General features: G+C 37.5%; 1 protein-coding gene across 1 annotated transcript in view; it reads left to right on the top strand.

Annotated features, from left to right (window-relative positions):
• Positions 1–189: 189 nt before the first annotated feature.
• Positions 190–15,651, top strand: part of LOC102736877 (Fanconi anemia group I protein) — a 43,874-nt gene continuing 28,412 nt past the window's right edge. Inside the window, exons 1-6 of the mRNA XM_081831687.1 lie at positions 190–977; positions 10,289–10,419; positions 11,130–11,200; positions 12,380–12,494; positions 13,556–13,678; positions 15,324–15,392. Of these exons, the coding sequence (XP_081687813.1) occupies positions 899–977; positions 10,289–10,419; positions 11,130–11,200; positions 12,380–12,494; positions 13,556–13,678; positions 15,324–15,392 (588 nt within the window). The 5' untranslated portion in view covers positions 190–898. The remainder of the gene's footprint in view (positions 978–10,288; positions 10,420–11,129; positions 11,201–12,379; positions 12,495–13,555; positions 13,679–15,323; positions 15,393–15,651) is intronic.

Here is a 15,651-nt window from a genome sequence, read left to right on the forward strand (position 1 = left end):
TCCTCTATGTCATTTTCTTGACATTGAATTAATGTAGCTACACGCCAAAAGTGTCTGCTGAAAATGTTATTTGGAGGCTAATTTGAATGTAAATCTAGTGTTCTGATCCGGAACTATCAAGTGAATGTGTATAATACTCCTTGAGAGTTGTCTGTTAGATGATATAAATGACCCTTTTTAATAGTAATCTGATTAAAAGAGTGAGAGATTTTAATATTTTTTGTTTTAAGATTAATGCTTTTTTAAAACTAGTGAGGTTCTCTTTGGTTTCACAAAGATGTTGTCTTTGTTAAGGCATCTATAAAGCATATAATTTACTACTAATTTAGTGTTAGTCTGAGGTCTGAAAGAAATTAGTCTGTACCTTAAAGTAATCAAGTTGAGGTAAGAATTTTAATGAAAATTTGAGTGAAAATTCAAAACGGATTTTTTTTTTTTTTTTAGGTGACTACTGTGCTTCCAGAAACTGAGGAAGGGTTTGGTGAAGATTTTTCAGATTTCCAGAAATTTTCATGGGCTTTTAAATTTTCAGATGAAAGTCATACATAGCGTACTGTCGGAAATAAGGGTTTTGGCATGTAATGGATACCTAAGTAGAATTATTCCTGTTTGATGCTGAACCTAACACATAGTAGTACTTTCATGTGAGCTCTCTTGTAGGCTAATAAACATGGTAGTTTGCCCTGCTAATGAATCTTCTGAGCACAGAATAAGGATAGAATTGAGTGATTCTGTCTTTCCAGACGATTCACAGTATATTTGTCTTTGAAATAAACAGTCAAGTTTTACCCATATCCAAACTGTTCCTCATTCTGCCTAACATGAATTGATGCAGTTGTAAGCTGAAGGTCACCATGGAATATTTTATTGACTGTTCTGTTCTTTTTAGATCCATGAGATGATCAGACAAGAAATTCTGGAGCAAGTACTTAACAGGGTTGTTACCAGAGCATCCTCTCCCATCAGTCATTTCTTAGGTATTGAACTGTGAAAGGGTGAAAAGGTGTGAAAGTTCTAAGGAATATTTTCATGTAAATATCATACTGTTTTGGTCCTGGAATTTTTTTTTTTTTTTTTTAATGTGGCGCTTGAACTCAGATGCTGAGATCAAGACCTGAGTTGAGATCAAGAGTCAGACACTTAACTGACTGAGCCACCCAGGCGCCCTGGTCCTGGAAGAAAATTTTTAATGATGCAGTACTTTAATGCAGTATCTTTGATTATGATGTCAATGAGACATAAGTCCATTTACATCGTGGCCGTCAAGAAGGAAAGGAGCATATATAACTAATGAGTAAAACTATCTTGCATCAGCTCTCTTCTGTTTTACTGTTTCTGTAGTGAGTGTTGTACTTATGCTGCAACTCATTGACCACCCATCTCCTTAACCCTTGACATTCTAGCTTCAGTACTCCTCTCTTTGTATTTTAATACATATTTTCTAATGCCAAATCCACTGGTCTTTTCTTAGCCACCGACTTTCCTAATTTCTGTATCATTCAACACCATTTACAATTTCCCTGAAACTTTCTTAGATAGGTTCTCTGGTAACTAACAGTTTGCTTCGTATCGTGCGTGTGATCAGTTCTTCTCTTCCTCCTTTAGTGGTTCCTTTTCTTCTAACCTTAAGCATCAAGATTCTGCAAAGTTCAGTCCTTGACACTCTATTCTACTTTTTTTCCTTCTTTACAGCTTTATTGAAGTATAATTGAAGTACAGTAATCTCTACATATTTAAAGTCTAAGAGTTTGATGACTTTTGCCATGTGTACAGCTGTGAAACCATCTACACAATGAAGATGAACTATCACCCACAGATGTTTCCTGGTGCCTCTTTGTAATCCTTTCCTCCATCCCACTCTTGTTCCCCACCGCCTATCTCCAGATGAGTCTGCTTTCTGTCTATAAATTAAATGCCATTTTTTGAATTTTATGTAAATGGAATCCTACTGTATGCACTCCTTTTTTTGTCTGACTTCTTTCACTTAGAATAATTTTTCCATGGTTGTTGCATGGATCAGTAGTTGGTCCCTTTTTATTAGTAGTAGTAATACCTGGTGAGAATATGACCTCAGTTTATTTATTCATTCGCCTGTGGACAGGTTATGTAGGTTGTTTCTGTTTTGGGGCTATTATGAATAAAGCTGCTATGAACATTCATGTTTAAGTCTTTCTGAGGAAATACGCTTTCATTTCTCTTGGGAAAATACCTGGTAGTGGAATGGGTGCATTATATGGTAGATCTATGTTTAATAGTTAAGAAACTGCCAGACTGTTTTCCAAAGTGGTTGTACCATTTTACATTTCTACCAACAGTGTTGCTTGTCACTCCACATTGTGACCAATACTTGGTATGGTTAGTCTTTTTAATTTTAGTCATTCTGATAGGTGCATGATAGTATCTCATTGTGGTTTTCAAATGTCTGTTGAAATCTTTTGTCCATTTTTAAAAATTGAGTTGTTTGCCCCCTTATTACTGAGTTGTAAAAGTTCTTTATGTATTCTAAACACAAGTCCTTTGTCAGATATGTGGGGGTTTTTTTTTAAGATTATTTATTTATTTATTAGAGAGAACACAGAGGGAGAGTCAGAGGGAGAAGCAGACTCCCCGCCGAGTGGAGAGCCCAACGTGGGGCTCGATCCCAAAACCCCAAGATCACAATCTGAGCCGAAGGCAGACTCTTAACTGACTGAGCCACCCACACACCCCCGATATGTGTTTTGCAAATATTTTCTCCTCGTCTGCGGTTTGACTTAATGTTTGTAACAGTGTTGTTTGAAGAGCAAGTATTTTTAATTTATCAGTTATCAATTTATCAGTTTCTTTTTATATTTCCTGCTTTTTGTGTCATGTGTTAAAGAATCCTTGCCTACACCGAAAATCACTAAGATTCACTAAGATTTTTTCCTCTGTTTTCTACTAGAAGCTTTATAGTTACAGCTTTTATACTTAGATCTGTGATCCATTTTTGTTAAATTTTATATATGGTGTGAAGTAACCGAGTCCCCCGACCCTTTGGCTATTCAGTTGCTCCAGCACAATTTTTTAAAAAGATTGTCTTGGCATTACCATGGAATCTTGGAATTACCATGGCATCTTTGCTGATATCAACCAACCATATATATGTGGGTCTATTTTAGGAATCTGTTCCAATGATCTGTTTATTGTCTTGATTAATATACCTTTATAATAAGTCTTAAAATCAAGTAGTGTAAATCTTTCAACTTTGTTCTTTTTCAAAATAGTTTTGGCTAATCTAGGTGCTTTGCATTTCCAAATAAGTTGTAGAATTAGCTTGTCAAATTTTTTTTTTTTTTTAAAGATTTTATTTATTTATTTGAGAGAGAGAGAGCAGGAGAGGGGGGAGGGTCAGAGGGAGAAGCAGACTCCCTGCAGAGCAGGGAGCCCGATGCGGGACTCGATCCTGGGACTCCAGGATCATGACCTGAGCCGAAGGCAGTCGCTTAACCAACTGAGCCACCCAGGCGCCCTAGCTTGTCAATTTTTATAAAAGACCTGCTCAGGTTTTGATTGAGATTTCCTTGAATGTATGGATCAATTTGGGAGACAATTGGCATCTTAACAATATTGAGTCTTCTAACCCATCCATGAACACAGTACATCTTTCCATTTATTTAGATCTTTAATTTCTTTTAGCAATGTTTGTAGACTTCAGTATGGATCTTGCATATCTTTTGTCAGCTTTATCCCTAAGTATTTCATTTTTTTGATGCTATTGTACATGATAATTTTTAAAATTTCAATTTCTAATTGTTAATTGTTAGCATGTAGAAATGGTTGCTTTTTTATACTGATCTTATATCCTGCAACATTGCTAAACCCATTTTATTAGTTATAATTGCTTTTTGACAGTTCCTTAGGATTTTCTACATACAAATCATGTCACCTGCAAATCAAAACATTCCTGATATCAGTAATTTGCATCTTCCTTATCAGTTTGGGTTAGAGACTTGTCAGTTTTACTGATCTTTTAAAGAATGAGCTTCTGGTTTGAATTCTCTCCATTGTTTTCTGTTTGCAATTTCATTGATTTCTGCTTATTTCTTCTTTTTTTTAAAATTTGATTTATTTACTTGAGAGAGAGAGAGAGAAGGAAAAAAAAAACACAAGTGGGGGAAGGAGCAGAGGGAGAGGAAGGGGGAAAGAATCTCAAGCAGACTTTGTGCTGAGCTCGGAGCCTGACACAGGGCTTGATCACATGACCCTGAGATCATGACCTGAGCTGAAACCAAGAGTTGGATGCTTAACAGACTGAGCCACCCAAACACCCTTCTGCTTCTTATTTCTTACCCTTTGCTTGCTTTGGGTTTATTTTGCTCTTGTAAGTGGTTGAAAAAAAATCAAAAAGAATATTTCATGTCCTGTGAAAAATTTAGATTTCAGAGTTCATAAAGTACAGTATTATTGGAATATAGCCAAGCTTAATTATTTATGTGTTTTCTATCTTGCTTTTACGTTATACCAGCAGACTTGAATAGTTGTCATTTATACAATGTGGCCCGTAAAGCCTAAAATAGTTACTATCTGGCCCTTTATAGAAAAAGTGTGCCAACTTGTGGTCTCTTATATTTACCTGGATGTTTACATTGCTTTTTCTTCCTTTCTGATGTTCCAGGTTTCCTTTTGTTTGTGTGAAGGGTTTTAACTAACATTTGTTTAATAAAAACAGGGCTGTTCAGGTTATCTAAATCTTCTAGGTAAACATTGGTAGTTTATGTCTTCCAAGGAATTTAACCATTTCATCTTGATTTATCAAATTTATTGCCATAAAGTCATCAGATTCCTTTTAATGACTCTAGGTTCTATATCGATGTACCCATTCTTATTCCTGAGAGCCATGATGTGCATCTTCTTTTTTCTTATCACTGAAGCAAAAGATTTATCAATTTTATTAATCCTAAAAAACCAGCTTTTGGTTTCACTGAATTTATGTTTTTTTTAGTTTCATTTATTTCTGCTCTTTTTTGTTTCCTTTCTACTGCTTGCTTTGGGTTTAAACTGTGCTTTTTTTGGTTAGAAGCTTAGGCCATTAATTTGAGACTTTTTTTTTTAATACAAGCATTAAACTATAAATTTCCATCAAAAATTGCCTTAGCTACATCCCATAAATTTTGTTTTTAATTTTCATTCAGGTCCATATACTTTCTAATTTCCCTTGTGATTTGTTCTTTGACCTATATGTTATTTAGAAGTATGTTGTTCAGCTTTTGAATATTTGGAGATTTTCCAGCTATTTTTCTGTTGTTGATTTCTAATTTGTTATAAAACATACTGTCTATGACATGAGTGTTTTTTTAAGCTTATTTATTTATTTAAGTAATCTCTACCTCCAGCACGGAGTCCAAACTCAAAACCCTAAGATTAAGAGTCATATGCTCTTGTGACGGAGTCAGCCAGGTGCTCCTATGACATGGATTTTTAAAAATTCATTGAGACTTGTTTCATTCTCAGAATATGGTCTATTTTGAAAAATGTTCTGTGTGCTTTTGTGAAAAGAATAGGTGCAGTTTCCCATAACTCAAATTAGATGATTGAAGTCTTCTGTATCCTTACAGATTTTCTGTCTACTTCTTAAGAGAGGAGTGTTGAGATCTATGACTTTGTAATTATAGATGTGTCTGCTTCTTCTAGTTCTGTCAGTTCTTGCTTTATGTATCTTAAAACTTTGTTAATAGGGACATAGTCATTTAGGATTGTTATGTCCTCTTGGTTAATTGACCTGTTAATTGTTACGAAATGATCTTTTTTGTTCCTGGGAATATTATTTGTTCTGAAGCCTACTTTGATATTAATAGAATTCTCCAGTTTTCTTTCTTTCTTTTTTAAGATTTATTTATTTTAGAGAGAGCATTGAGTGGGAGGGGCAGAGGGACAGGGAAAGAGAATCTTAAGCAGGCTCTGCGCTGAGTGCAGAGCTCAATGTAGGGCTCCGTCTCACAACCCTGAGATCACAACCTGAGCCAAAATCAAGAGCAGATGCTTAACCCACTGTATCACCCAGGCACCCCTCTCCAGTTTTCTTTTGGTCAGTGTTAGCGTGGTATATTTTTTTCATCTTTTTAGTTTTAACTTATTTATATCTTTATAGTTAACATGGGTTTCTTGTAGAAAACATACAATTGTGTCTTTTTTAATCTTTTTTGATCATCTTGTAATTTAAATTGGGGCATGCTGTTTACATTTAATGTGATTTAAAAAATGTGATTATTATCTGGCTCTTTGTTTTCTATTTTGTCCATCTGTACTTGGTTCCCTTTTTTCTCCTTTTCTGCCTTCATTTGGGTTGAATTTTTTTTTAATTCCATTTTATCTTGCTAATTTGATTACTTCTACCTCTATTTTATTTTCTTTCGGGTTGCTTTAGCGTTTATGGTACATCTTTAACTTACTATAGTTTACCTTTAAGTAGTGGTATACCTCAACAGTATACATCCATTTCTTACCTCTGTTCTTATGATTTGTGCTATTCTCATACATTTTACTTCTCTATTTATTGAATTATGTCTACATGGTTATGTTTGCTTTAAACAGTCAATTGTTTTTCAAGAATTTTTTAAAATAAGAAAATGTCTTTTATTTTTACCCATGCATTTACTATCTCTGGTGCTTTTTCCTTTGTGTAGATCTAGATTTCTTTCTTTCTTTCTTTCTTTTTTTAAGAGTTTATTTATTTGGGGCGCCTGGGTGGCTCAGTTGGTTAAGCGACTGCCTTCGGCTCAGGTCATGATCCTGGAGTCCCAGGATCGAGTCCCGCATCGGGCTCCCTGCTCAGCGGGGAGTCTGCTTCTCCCTCTGACCCTCCTCCCTCTCATGCTCTCTGTCTCTCATTCTCTCTCTCTCAAATAAATAAATAAATAAATAAATAAAGAGTTTATTTATTTATTAGCACAAGCAGGGTGAGGGGCAGAAGGAGAAGCAGACTCCCCGCTGAGCAGGGAGCCCGATGCAGACCTTGATCACGAGACTCTGAGATCATGATTCAAGCTGAAGGCAGATGCTTAACTGACTGAGCGACCCAGGTGCCCCTAGATCCGGATTTCTATCCAATATCATTTTCTGTCTGCCTTTAACTTTTGATCTGCCATTGTTGGATTCTTCTGTATGTCACAAAAAGTTTTCATTTAGTGTTAGTTTTTTGGATTTTTTTGTTTTAATTTTTTTTTAATATTTATTTATTTGACAGAGAGGGAACAGCAGAAGCAGGGGGAGTGGGAGAGGGAGAGGGAGAAGCAGGCTTTCCACGGAGCAGGGAGCCCGATGGAGGGCTCCATCCCAGGACCCTGGGATCATGACCTGAGCCGAAGGCCAATGCCTAACGACTAAGCCACCCAGGCACCTCTACTGTTAGTTCTTTGAAAGGTATTTTTGCTCAGTATAGAATTCCAGATTGACAGGATTTTTTTTTTTTAAGATTTTATTTATCTATTTGACAGCAAGACAGGGAACACAAGCAGGGGGAGTGGGAGAGGGAGAAGCAGGCTTCCCGTGGAGCAGAGAGCATGATGCGGGGCTTGATCCCAGGACTCTGGGATCATGACCTGAGCTGAAGGCAGACGTTTAACGACTGAGCCACCCAGGTGCCCCGACGGTATTTTTTTCTCTTAGTGCTCTAAAAATGTTACTGTTCTTTTGGTTTTCATCATTTCTAATAAAAAGTCAGCTTTCGTTCATACCCTTTTCCTCTCTATATAATTTTTTTATTTTCAGATTTTCTCTTTATCAGTGGTTTTAAGCAATTTAATTATGTGCTTTAGTGTAGCTTTCTCCATGTTTCTGGTGGTTGGAGTTTGTCAGGCTTCTTGGATCTGTAGGTTTATGGTTTTCATCGAGTTTGGAACGTTTTGAGATTATTTCTTCAAAAACTTTTTTCTCTCATCTCCCTCCCGCTAGCACACACTTCCCCCACCCCCACCCCGGCCCCACAGCAGGACTTATGTAGTAGGCTGCCTTACATTGTTACATAGCTCACAGATTTTCATTTTTAGTCTTTTTTAACTGTTTCATTTTAGATAATGTGTACTGGTATAACTTCTAGCTCCCAAATCTTTTCTTCTGCAGTGATCTTTTCCTCTGCTATTGATCTCATCCAGTAAATTTTTCATATTTAGACATTTGTATCTTTCTGAGTATAGGACCTTTTATATTATGAGGTGTTTGCGCTGTGGTTCTTGTGAATGTGAACTATTTCCTGTCCTTTGTGACCTCTGAGAATATATCTGCCTGCTCCTTGCTGGTGAGTCTTTCCTTGGCTTATGGTAGCTTCCTTACAGTCATACACCTACCAGAGCACAGCTGACCTACAAAGGGGGCTTCTTGCACATCTCCAGAGCCTTCTTCCCATATAGCTCTTTCCTTTCTAGTACTGTGCCCTGTGAATTCTTGCCACCTTAGCTTTCCTGAATTCCCATCTCCATCCCTTTAAATTGGGAAAACCACTGGACTCGGAGTTTCCCCTCTCTGCTGCTGCCTTGAAACTCTCCAGGCAGTAAGATGGGACAGTCATAAGGCTCACCCTCTGTGTTTCCCTTCTCTCAGGGATCATGGTCCTGTACTACTTGTTGTCTGGTATCTGAAAATTATTGTTTAGTGTAATTTGACCTTTTTCGTTGTTATTGTTTAAAGTGGGAGGACAGGTCTCCTGGGGGGCTCAGTCAGTTAAGCGTCTGCCTTTGGCTCAGGTCATGATCCCAGGGTCCTGGGATCAAATCCCGCATCGGGCTCCTTGCTCAGCAGGGAGTCTGCTTCTCCCTCTGCCTGCCACTCCCCACGCTTGTGCTCACTCGCCCTCTCTGTCCCTCTGACAAATAAAAATTTAAAAATAAACAAAGAAATAAACTGGGAGGATAAATCGATTCACCATTATTCCATGATGGTGGGAAGCAGAAGTCTGTTACTGCTTTTATACGTTCTCTTCCTTATAGATGTCATGCCTATTTTCATGGCTTCGGTTATTTTTGTGGACTTTGGTGGACATGGCTTCCAAATCTTTGTCAAGACTGTCTTCTTTCCTGAGTTCAGTGCCTCCATTCCTGTTGGTTATTTCTAGTTAGGTTTTTCTTTTTCCTTTTATTTCAAATGCAATACAGTGTCCTTCAAACAAATTCCCCTTTCAGTTATTTGTATTTCTATTATTTAAAGCCTGGCTTTCCAAGTTCCAGAAGCTGGAATTCCTTTTTGTCTTCTCCAACATACTTGATACCTAAGTTCTCTCTTTTTTTCTCTTACTGTTCATTTTTTTCTTCATTTTGTACCCTTCTTCCCCACCCATTGCCTAGCTTGCAGTCTTACAGCCTTGCACTTAGACCATCGCCACAGCTTCCAACTGATGACCCTGCTTTCTCTTCTCTCTGCAGCAACTCAACCTGCATATTGCCACCAGATAAGTATTCCTAAAATACCTCTCTGTGACTCAAAAGTCACCAATACCTTCTTTAATAAATGATTAGCTCTTTATCCTGGCCCTTAAAGTCCTTGACAATTTGATCCATCCTGCCTTTTCAACATTCACTTCACTTACTTATTTTTCTGAATCCTTCACCCTGGGTTCACAGATTTCTCACTGTTTTCTGAATTTGTCCTGTATTTACTTTATGTATTTTGTCTCCTACTTTCCCTTTTATATCTAGTAGGCCTTTCTGGTTCTTGGTGCATCTGAATGTCAGCCTTCTTTCAGAATCCAGCTTAAATTCTTCTCTTTGTTCTCCAAAAGCACACCAACTCATGATAATCTCCTCTTCCTCTGAGCTCCTCTTTAGACTCTCTCTTTAACATTTAAGGAATGTTACATTTGCTAGAAATAATAAACTGTGTTTGGGATTATTAGATATTTGCTGTTGATCTGTTATTTACCTCTTTCATTCTTTCAGAATGTATTTTTCTTGACTCCTAACTAAATTAATATTCTTGAAGGAAGAATGACCATGTTTTATGGCTAAGACTATACTATGTATACACATAATAAAAGTTCATTTATTGATTTACTTTAGCTTGGAAATATGAAGATGTATGCTACTTGTCAGTAAAACGGATTTCTTCCCTTCTTTTAGATTAATTTTTATAGTCTTAATATTAGCACAGAACAAAGTTTGTAGTATTCTGGTTACGCTGACCATAGAAAAAGTATATAGGATCAGTAGAAATTTATTTTGCAGTATACTTCGGAAAAGAAACAAAAAACTTTTTACCATTTCATTTCCCATATTTATTTTCCTTTTACTTGTTAAATCTTTATTGTTTGAGGCAACTCACTATAGATTCTGTTTTTCAGATCTGCTTTCAAATATCATCATGTATGCACCCTTAGTTCTTCAGAGTTGTTCTTCTAAAATCACAGAAACTTTTGACTATTTATCCTTTCTGCCCCTTCAAACTGTACAAGGGCTGCTGAAGGCAGTGCAGGTAAGTCTTCTGACTCCGAAGGAATTTGACAAGACTAAGGTTGAAGTGCCTAATGGAAGTCAGATGTGATTTTTCATAAATATAAATGTCTGAGAAATTTTATATCCCTTGATTCTTAAGCATAGAGTTTTGTATTAAAAGGGCAGGGGCACTGAGCTAGACTCTGTTTCCAAGTTTACACCTTATTCCTGTCACAATTCTCTCTCCTTTGACTCATTTTCAAGTTAGTGAAGTGATTGAAAAGCCCTTAGAAAACTGAGGACAATAGGTTTAAAGGCATTAATGATTAGTTTAAATTTAGTATTTCTTTTTTTTTTAAAGATCTTATTTATTCATTTGAGACAGAGATACAGAGAGAGAGAGCATGAGCAGGGAGAGAGGCAGAGGGAGAAGGAGAAGCAGGCTCCCTGCTGAGCCAGGAGCCCGATGTGGGGCTCGATCCCAGGACCCTGGAATCATGACCTGAGCCGAAGGCAGATGCTTAACCATCTGAGCCACCCAGGCGCCCCTAAATTTAGTATTTCAAAGGATGCTATTGTCCTTATTACTAAGTGTAATAAATATTGAAACATGTATTTAAAAACAGAACCAGATTTCCCTCTATAAGCCTAATTGTAACAGTATTGGGTAGAAATGAGCTAAGGCTAATAAATTTGGGTTGTGTTTTTGTTTTTGGTTTTTTTTTTACCCACTTACTCTTTGTCTTTCAGCCCCTTCTCAAAGTCAGCATGTCAGTGAGAGACTCATTGATAGTTGTCCTTCGGAAAGCCATGTTTGCCAGGTATGGAGCATCCCGTGAGACCCTAGCAAGTAATGCCTTCTGACACTACTCACCATCCTCTCTGCCATCTCCTCGTATAGTCTGTTCACAGTGGTCATGCAGATGTCTGACCCAACAGAACAGCTTCCATCAAGCAAGGCCTTGTGCAGCTTTCCTTCTCTCATTCCGTTTTCAGATTAACCATATAAAGACAGAATTATTACAGTTTTCACCATACAGATCAGGAAACTCTGGCTCAGAGACTTTCCAAAAGTCAAACGGAGGTTGGTGGGGCTAGAATTTGAGCTTGTGATCTCAGGTACGCTGCTAACACCCCTGGAATAATCTTCAGGACAAAGTTCGGTGCCAGTTGGCAACAGTTCTGAAGAGGAAAACACCTTAATTAAAATATTCAGGAAACTTACTCTAGTGAACATCGATCGGAATTGTGGTCTGGTGACTGTAGACCACATAAACTGTTAAGCAGTCTGAGGGCTTTTTTTTGGCTTAGCCAATGCGTCCTGACCTCTCTTCCTTTATTTCTGAGTTTATAAGCTAGAGATGATGATACTACCTCCTAAAAAGTATTATGAGACCAGTAATGGGTAGAAAGCATTTGGTACTTTAAATATGAGATGCTCAATATCACATTGGTTTTTTTTTTTTATAGTGCATTCATGGATATCCAGGGGAACAACTAGTAATTATCCCTCTTCTAGAATTGACAGTTTTTTGTTATTGCTTACCCAGAGGCATGTCTGCTAGGCCGAGGTTTGTATGTTGTGGCATCTCCATGAATTAGTCCGGGCTTCAGTGAGATGAGTGTATCATTTTTCTGAATGGAGGGTTTACAAGGCACCAAGCACTAGACTCCTCTGTGAGGAAGGGAAGTAGTCCTTCAGGCATTTGGCCCATTGGATAGCTTCTTAGTACTCCTGTCCTCATTCCCCGCATAGAAGAAAGTATAGATAGTGTCATGAGGTTGAGTAGGTAGTGAAACGTCTTCTGAATTCCTCTACCACTAACTGCCAGGAACAGCTGATGCTTTATTTTGAGTATTTAAATTCATTTTATTTTGCTCTGTGCTTCATGGCATAGTCCTTCTCTGTATAGAGCTAACTGGACTTTTCTGACCCAGAAGCCTATTCCTGTGAACTTAGTACTGTTTGTTAACTACTTCTCTGTCTATTCCCGAGCTAGCCAGCTTGATGCCCGAAAATCGGCGGTTGCTGGCTTTTTGCTGCTCCTGAAGAACTTTAAGGTTCTGGGCAGCTTGTCGTCCTCTCAGTGCAGTCAGCCCATCGGCGTGAGCCAGGTAAGCGGTGTGCACACGGCACCATGGCGTGTATCGGTCCAGGAGCTGATGGTGTGCAAGCTGTGCTTTCCTCCTCCTGTTCAGGTTGTACAAATGATCCTGAGACTGAGAGTCTGAGTCTAGATGCTATTATTATCCCCAGTTTTAATAGTTTATTTACTTTGCACATGAACTTTTATCAAGCCTAGTAATCTGAGAAAATAAAACTTCACAATTTTTTGGTAATCCGGACTTTGGAGCAATAAAATTGTTTTTATAACTTAAATTACGTACTATATGACTTATAAATAACAAGTTAATGTGACAGTTTTATCAGGAATCCTTTATTGCTTTAGTGTAATTATACAAAACTTCTGTTTATAACATATGGCACAGATTAAATATTAGGAGCACGGGGTATCAGTTTATTGTTATCAGCATCCCCATCTTAAGTATGAGAAGACTAAGGCCCAGGAAGGTTAAATAACTTGCCCAGAGTGATACAAGCAGCAACACGTAGAGCGGGGATTCGATGGCTCCGTATGACCTACCTCGAGGACAGGCCTGTAGTAGTGATTACGCGTCTTGGTCTACAGTTGCTGGATTTATTATGTAAATCAAACAAGGGCTATTCTTTGTCTTGTCCATTTCTAAACTAAAAATTACCCACCTCTAAACCTCTCAGGATTTTGTGGAAGCAAAAAGAGCTAGATTCTGCTAGCTACTGAAGACTTAAAGGAAGCACTTTAGGTCTTTTAAGTAAAACCAAGTATATTATGACTCCTGGATTCTAGAGGCATGAAATCATCTGTGTGCCTTCCTAAGCAGCTGACTCTGTCAAGGAAGACCTTAAGGGATGGACAAGAGTTAATCTTAAAATGCTTGAAAATTGTTACTCTAAACCAGAATAAGAGTGGCACTTATCATAGCCTCGTGATGATTGTAATGTCAGCCTCAGTCCTGGGTTTTGGCATGTGAGGAAGGCTAAGTCAAAGTTTCTGACCAAGAACATAGGTTCATTTTACCTCCTTTATGAAAATTAATTTGGTAAAATACATAAAACTGGCCTCTCCTCCTTTCAGGTCCATGTGGATGTTCACAGCCGTTACAATTCTGTTGCCAATGAAACTTTTTGCCTTGAGATCATGGACAGTTTGAGGAGATGCTTAGGCCAGCAGGCTGATGTTCGACTCATGCTTTACAAGGTAAATCAGAATGGAAGGAATGTGTAGTTCACTCTTACTTGAGGCAATTAGGATTGGTAGTTTGTGATGGTTAGCCACAATTCCAAACACCCAGAAGAAAATCAAGATATTAAGCATAAATCACATTGTACAGTTTACACACAATAAACCTATCGTTTAGGGAAAGCTTTGTATCGGTGTAGGAGACTTTACTAGCCAGATTCCCAGCCACCCACCAAGGGTCAGTCTTGTAAGCAGGCTTTACTGAGGATAACAGTCTCAGACCTACTATGTTGACTCTTTTCTGCAGTCATCCGTGTGCAAAAAAGAATCTCTGCCCTTATCTAGCTCCAAATTTTAAAAATTAACTTGATACGGATCATAGACTAATCTGTTAGGATATTGGAGTTCATTTATTCATTAAAGATGTTACATCTCAGTTTGTAAAAACTCTTTTATATATTGATATTAACATTTTTGGTCATATTCATTACAAGTGTGTGCCAGATTGCCATTTGCTTGGTGGTGGTGGTGATGATGATGATGATACTTTTAGACCTACAAAAATACTAATTTTTGGTTCTTTTTTTATCTTTTCCTTTAAGATACGCTATTTTTATGTGTCAAGAGTCCATAGCCTTCCAATGAATATTCACTAATATTGTCTTCTAGTTTTTTATGATTTTGTTTTTTATGTTTAGCTGCTTAGTCCACCTGAAATTTGTCTTGCTATAATATATAAGGAGTTAACTTTTCTCCAGGTTAACCAGTTGTCCAGATATTATTGCCTTCTTTATGTGTACTAAGTCTGTTTCTGTTTTGTATGTTATTCCTTGATTACATCTATAGATTTTTGTGCCAAGACCAAAGTATCTTTTATCATTATACATTTATAAAAAATTAGGGCTAATTTTCCTTTGTGTCTTTTCTTAAGTTATTTTAGGGGGTCAACTCTCATTTGCTTTTTCTCAAAGATGAACTGTACAATCTCTTTTCCTGGTTCCCAAAAGAAAGTTCTCCCCAGGATTTTAATTTAAATAGGTTGGCGGGGGGGCAGAGGGAGAGAGAGGATCTTAAGCAGGCTCTGTGCCCAGCACAGAGCTTGACATGGGGCTTGATCTCACAACCCTGAGATCATGACCTGAGCCAAAGTCAAGAGTCGGATGTTTAACCGACTGAGCCACCCAGGCGCCCTTTCATTTAAGTAGTTTTAAACTATGACTGGGAAATTTGGGATGGGAAGAAATACCACAGTCAATTACATTAAGGTGCTTAGGGCCAGGAGACACTTTTGAAGCACTGGAAACTAAGTGGACATAAAGCCCTAGAAGAGAAGACTTAATGAAGGATGAGAGAAAAGAATGAAGGTTGGGACATTCTTGACTGTAAAAGAGCAAAGTATTCCAAAGCCTGAAGTGACCTGTTGTTTAAAAATTGTAACAGTTATGGTCAGTTTATTAATCCAGTTCTCAGTGATCAGAGATCTCTTTTTAACTCTTTTTAGGCAAATAATCTAAACTTCCTGAATTGTTTCTCCTTCTGCAAATATGGTCTCAATCTTTTTCAAAGAATTGAGAATAGGGTAAAATAAAGTATTGTTTCAAAGTTATGATTGTTCAAACCACTAGTATATCTGTTAAAGAGCTTACTATTTGTTTCCTCTTAGGGTTTCTATGATGTCCTTCGAAGGAACTCTCAGCTGGCTAATTCAATCATGCATACTCTACTTTCACAGGTAATACATGTTTTTTATTTTATGGCTATACAGAACAGATAAGAAGGCATGGAGAGATTGACATTTTCCAAACTTTTCAAAATATAAAATAATTCCCAAATAGTACGCTGGTTGGTACACTGTGAACATGTCTGGGTATGTGATGATGTCCTGATGTTTTATTTTAATTATCACTTATCTGTCCGCCCTATTGCCATCATCTTAACAGTTATCCTCCCAGTTAATGGTGTGCACCCTAAGTCAGAAGGACATTTTAAAG

The sequence above is a fragment of the Leptonychotes weddellii genome, chromosome 9 (assembly GCF_054177405.1).
Source record: "Leptonychotes weddellii isolate Sample4059 chromosome 9, ASM5417740v2, whole genome shotgun sequence".
NCBI classification, from domain to species: domain Eukaryota; kingdom Metazoa; phylum Chordata; class Mammalia; order Carnivora; family Phocidae; genus Leptonychotes; species Leptonychotes weddellii.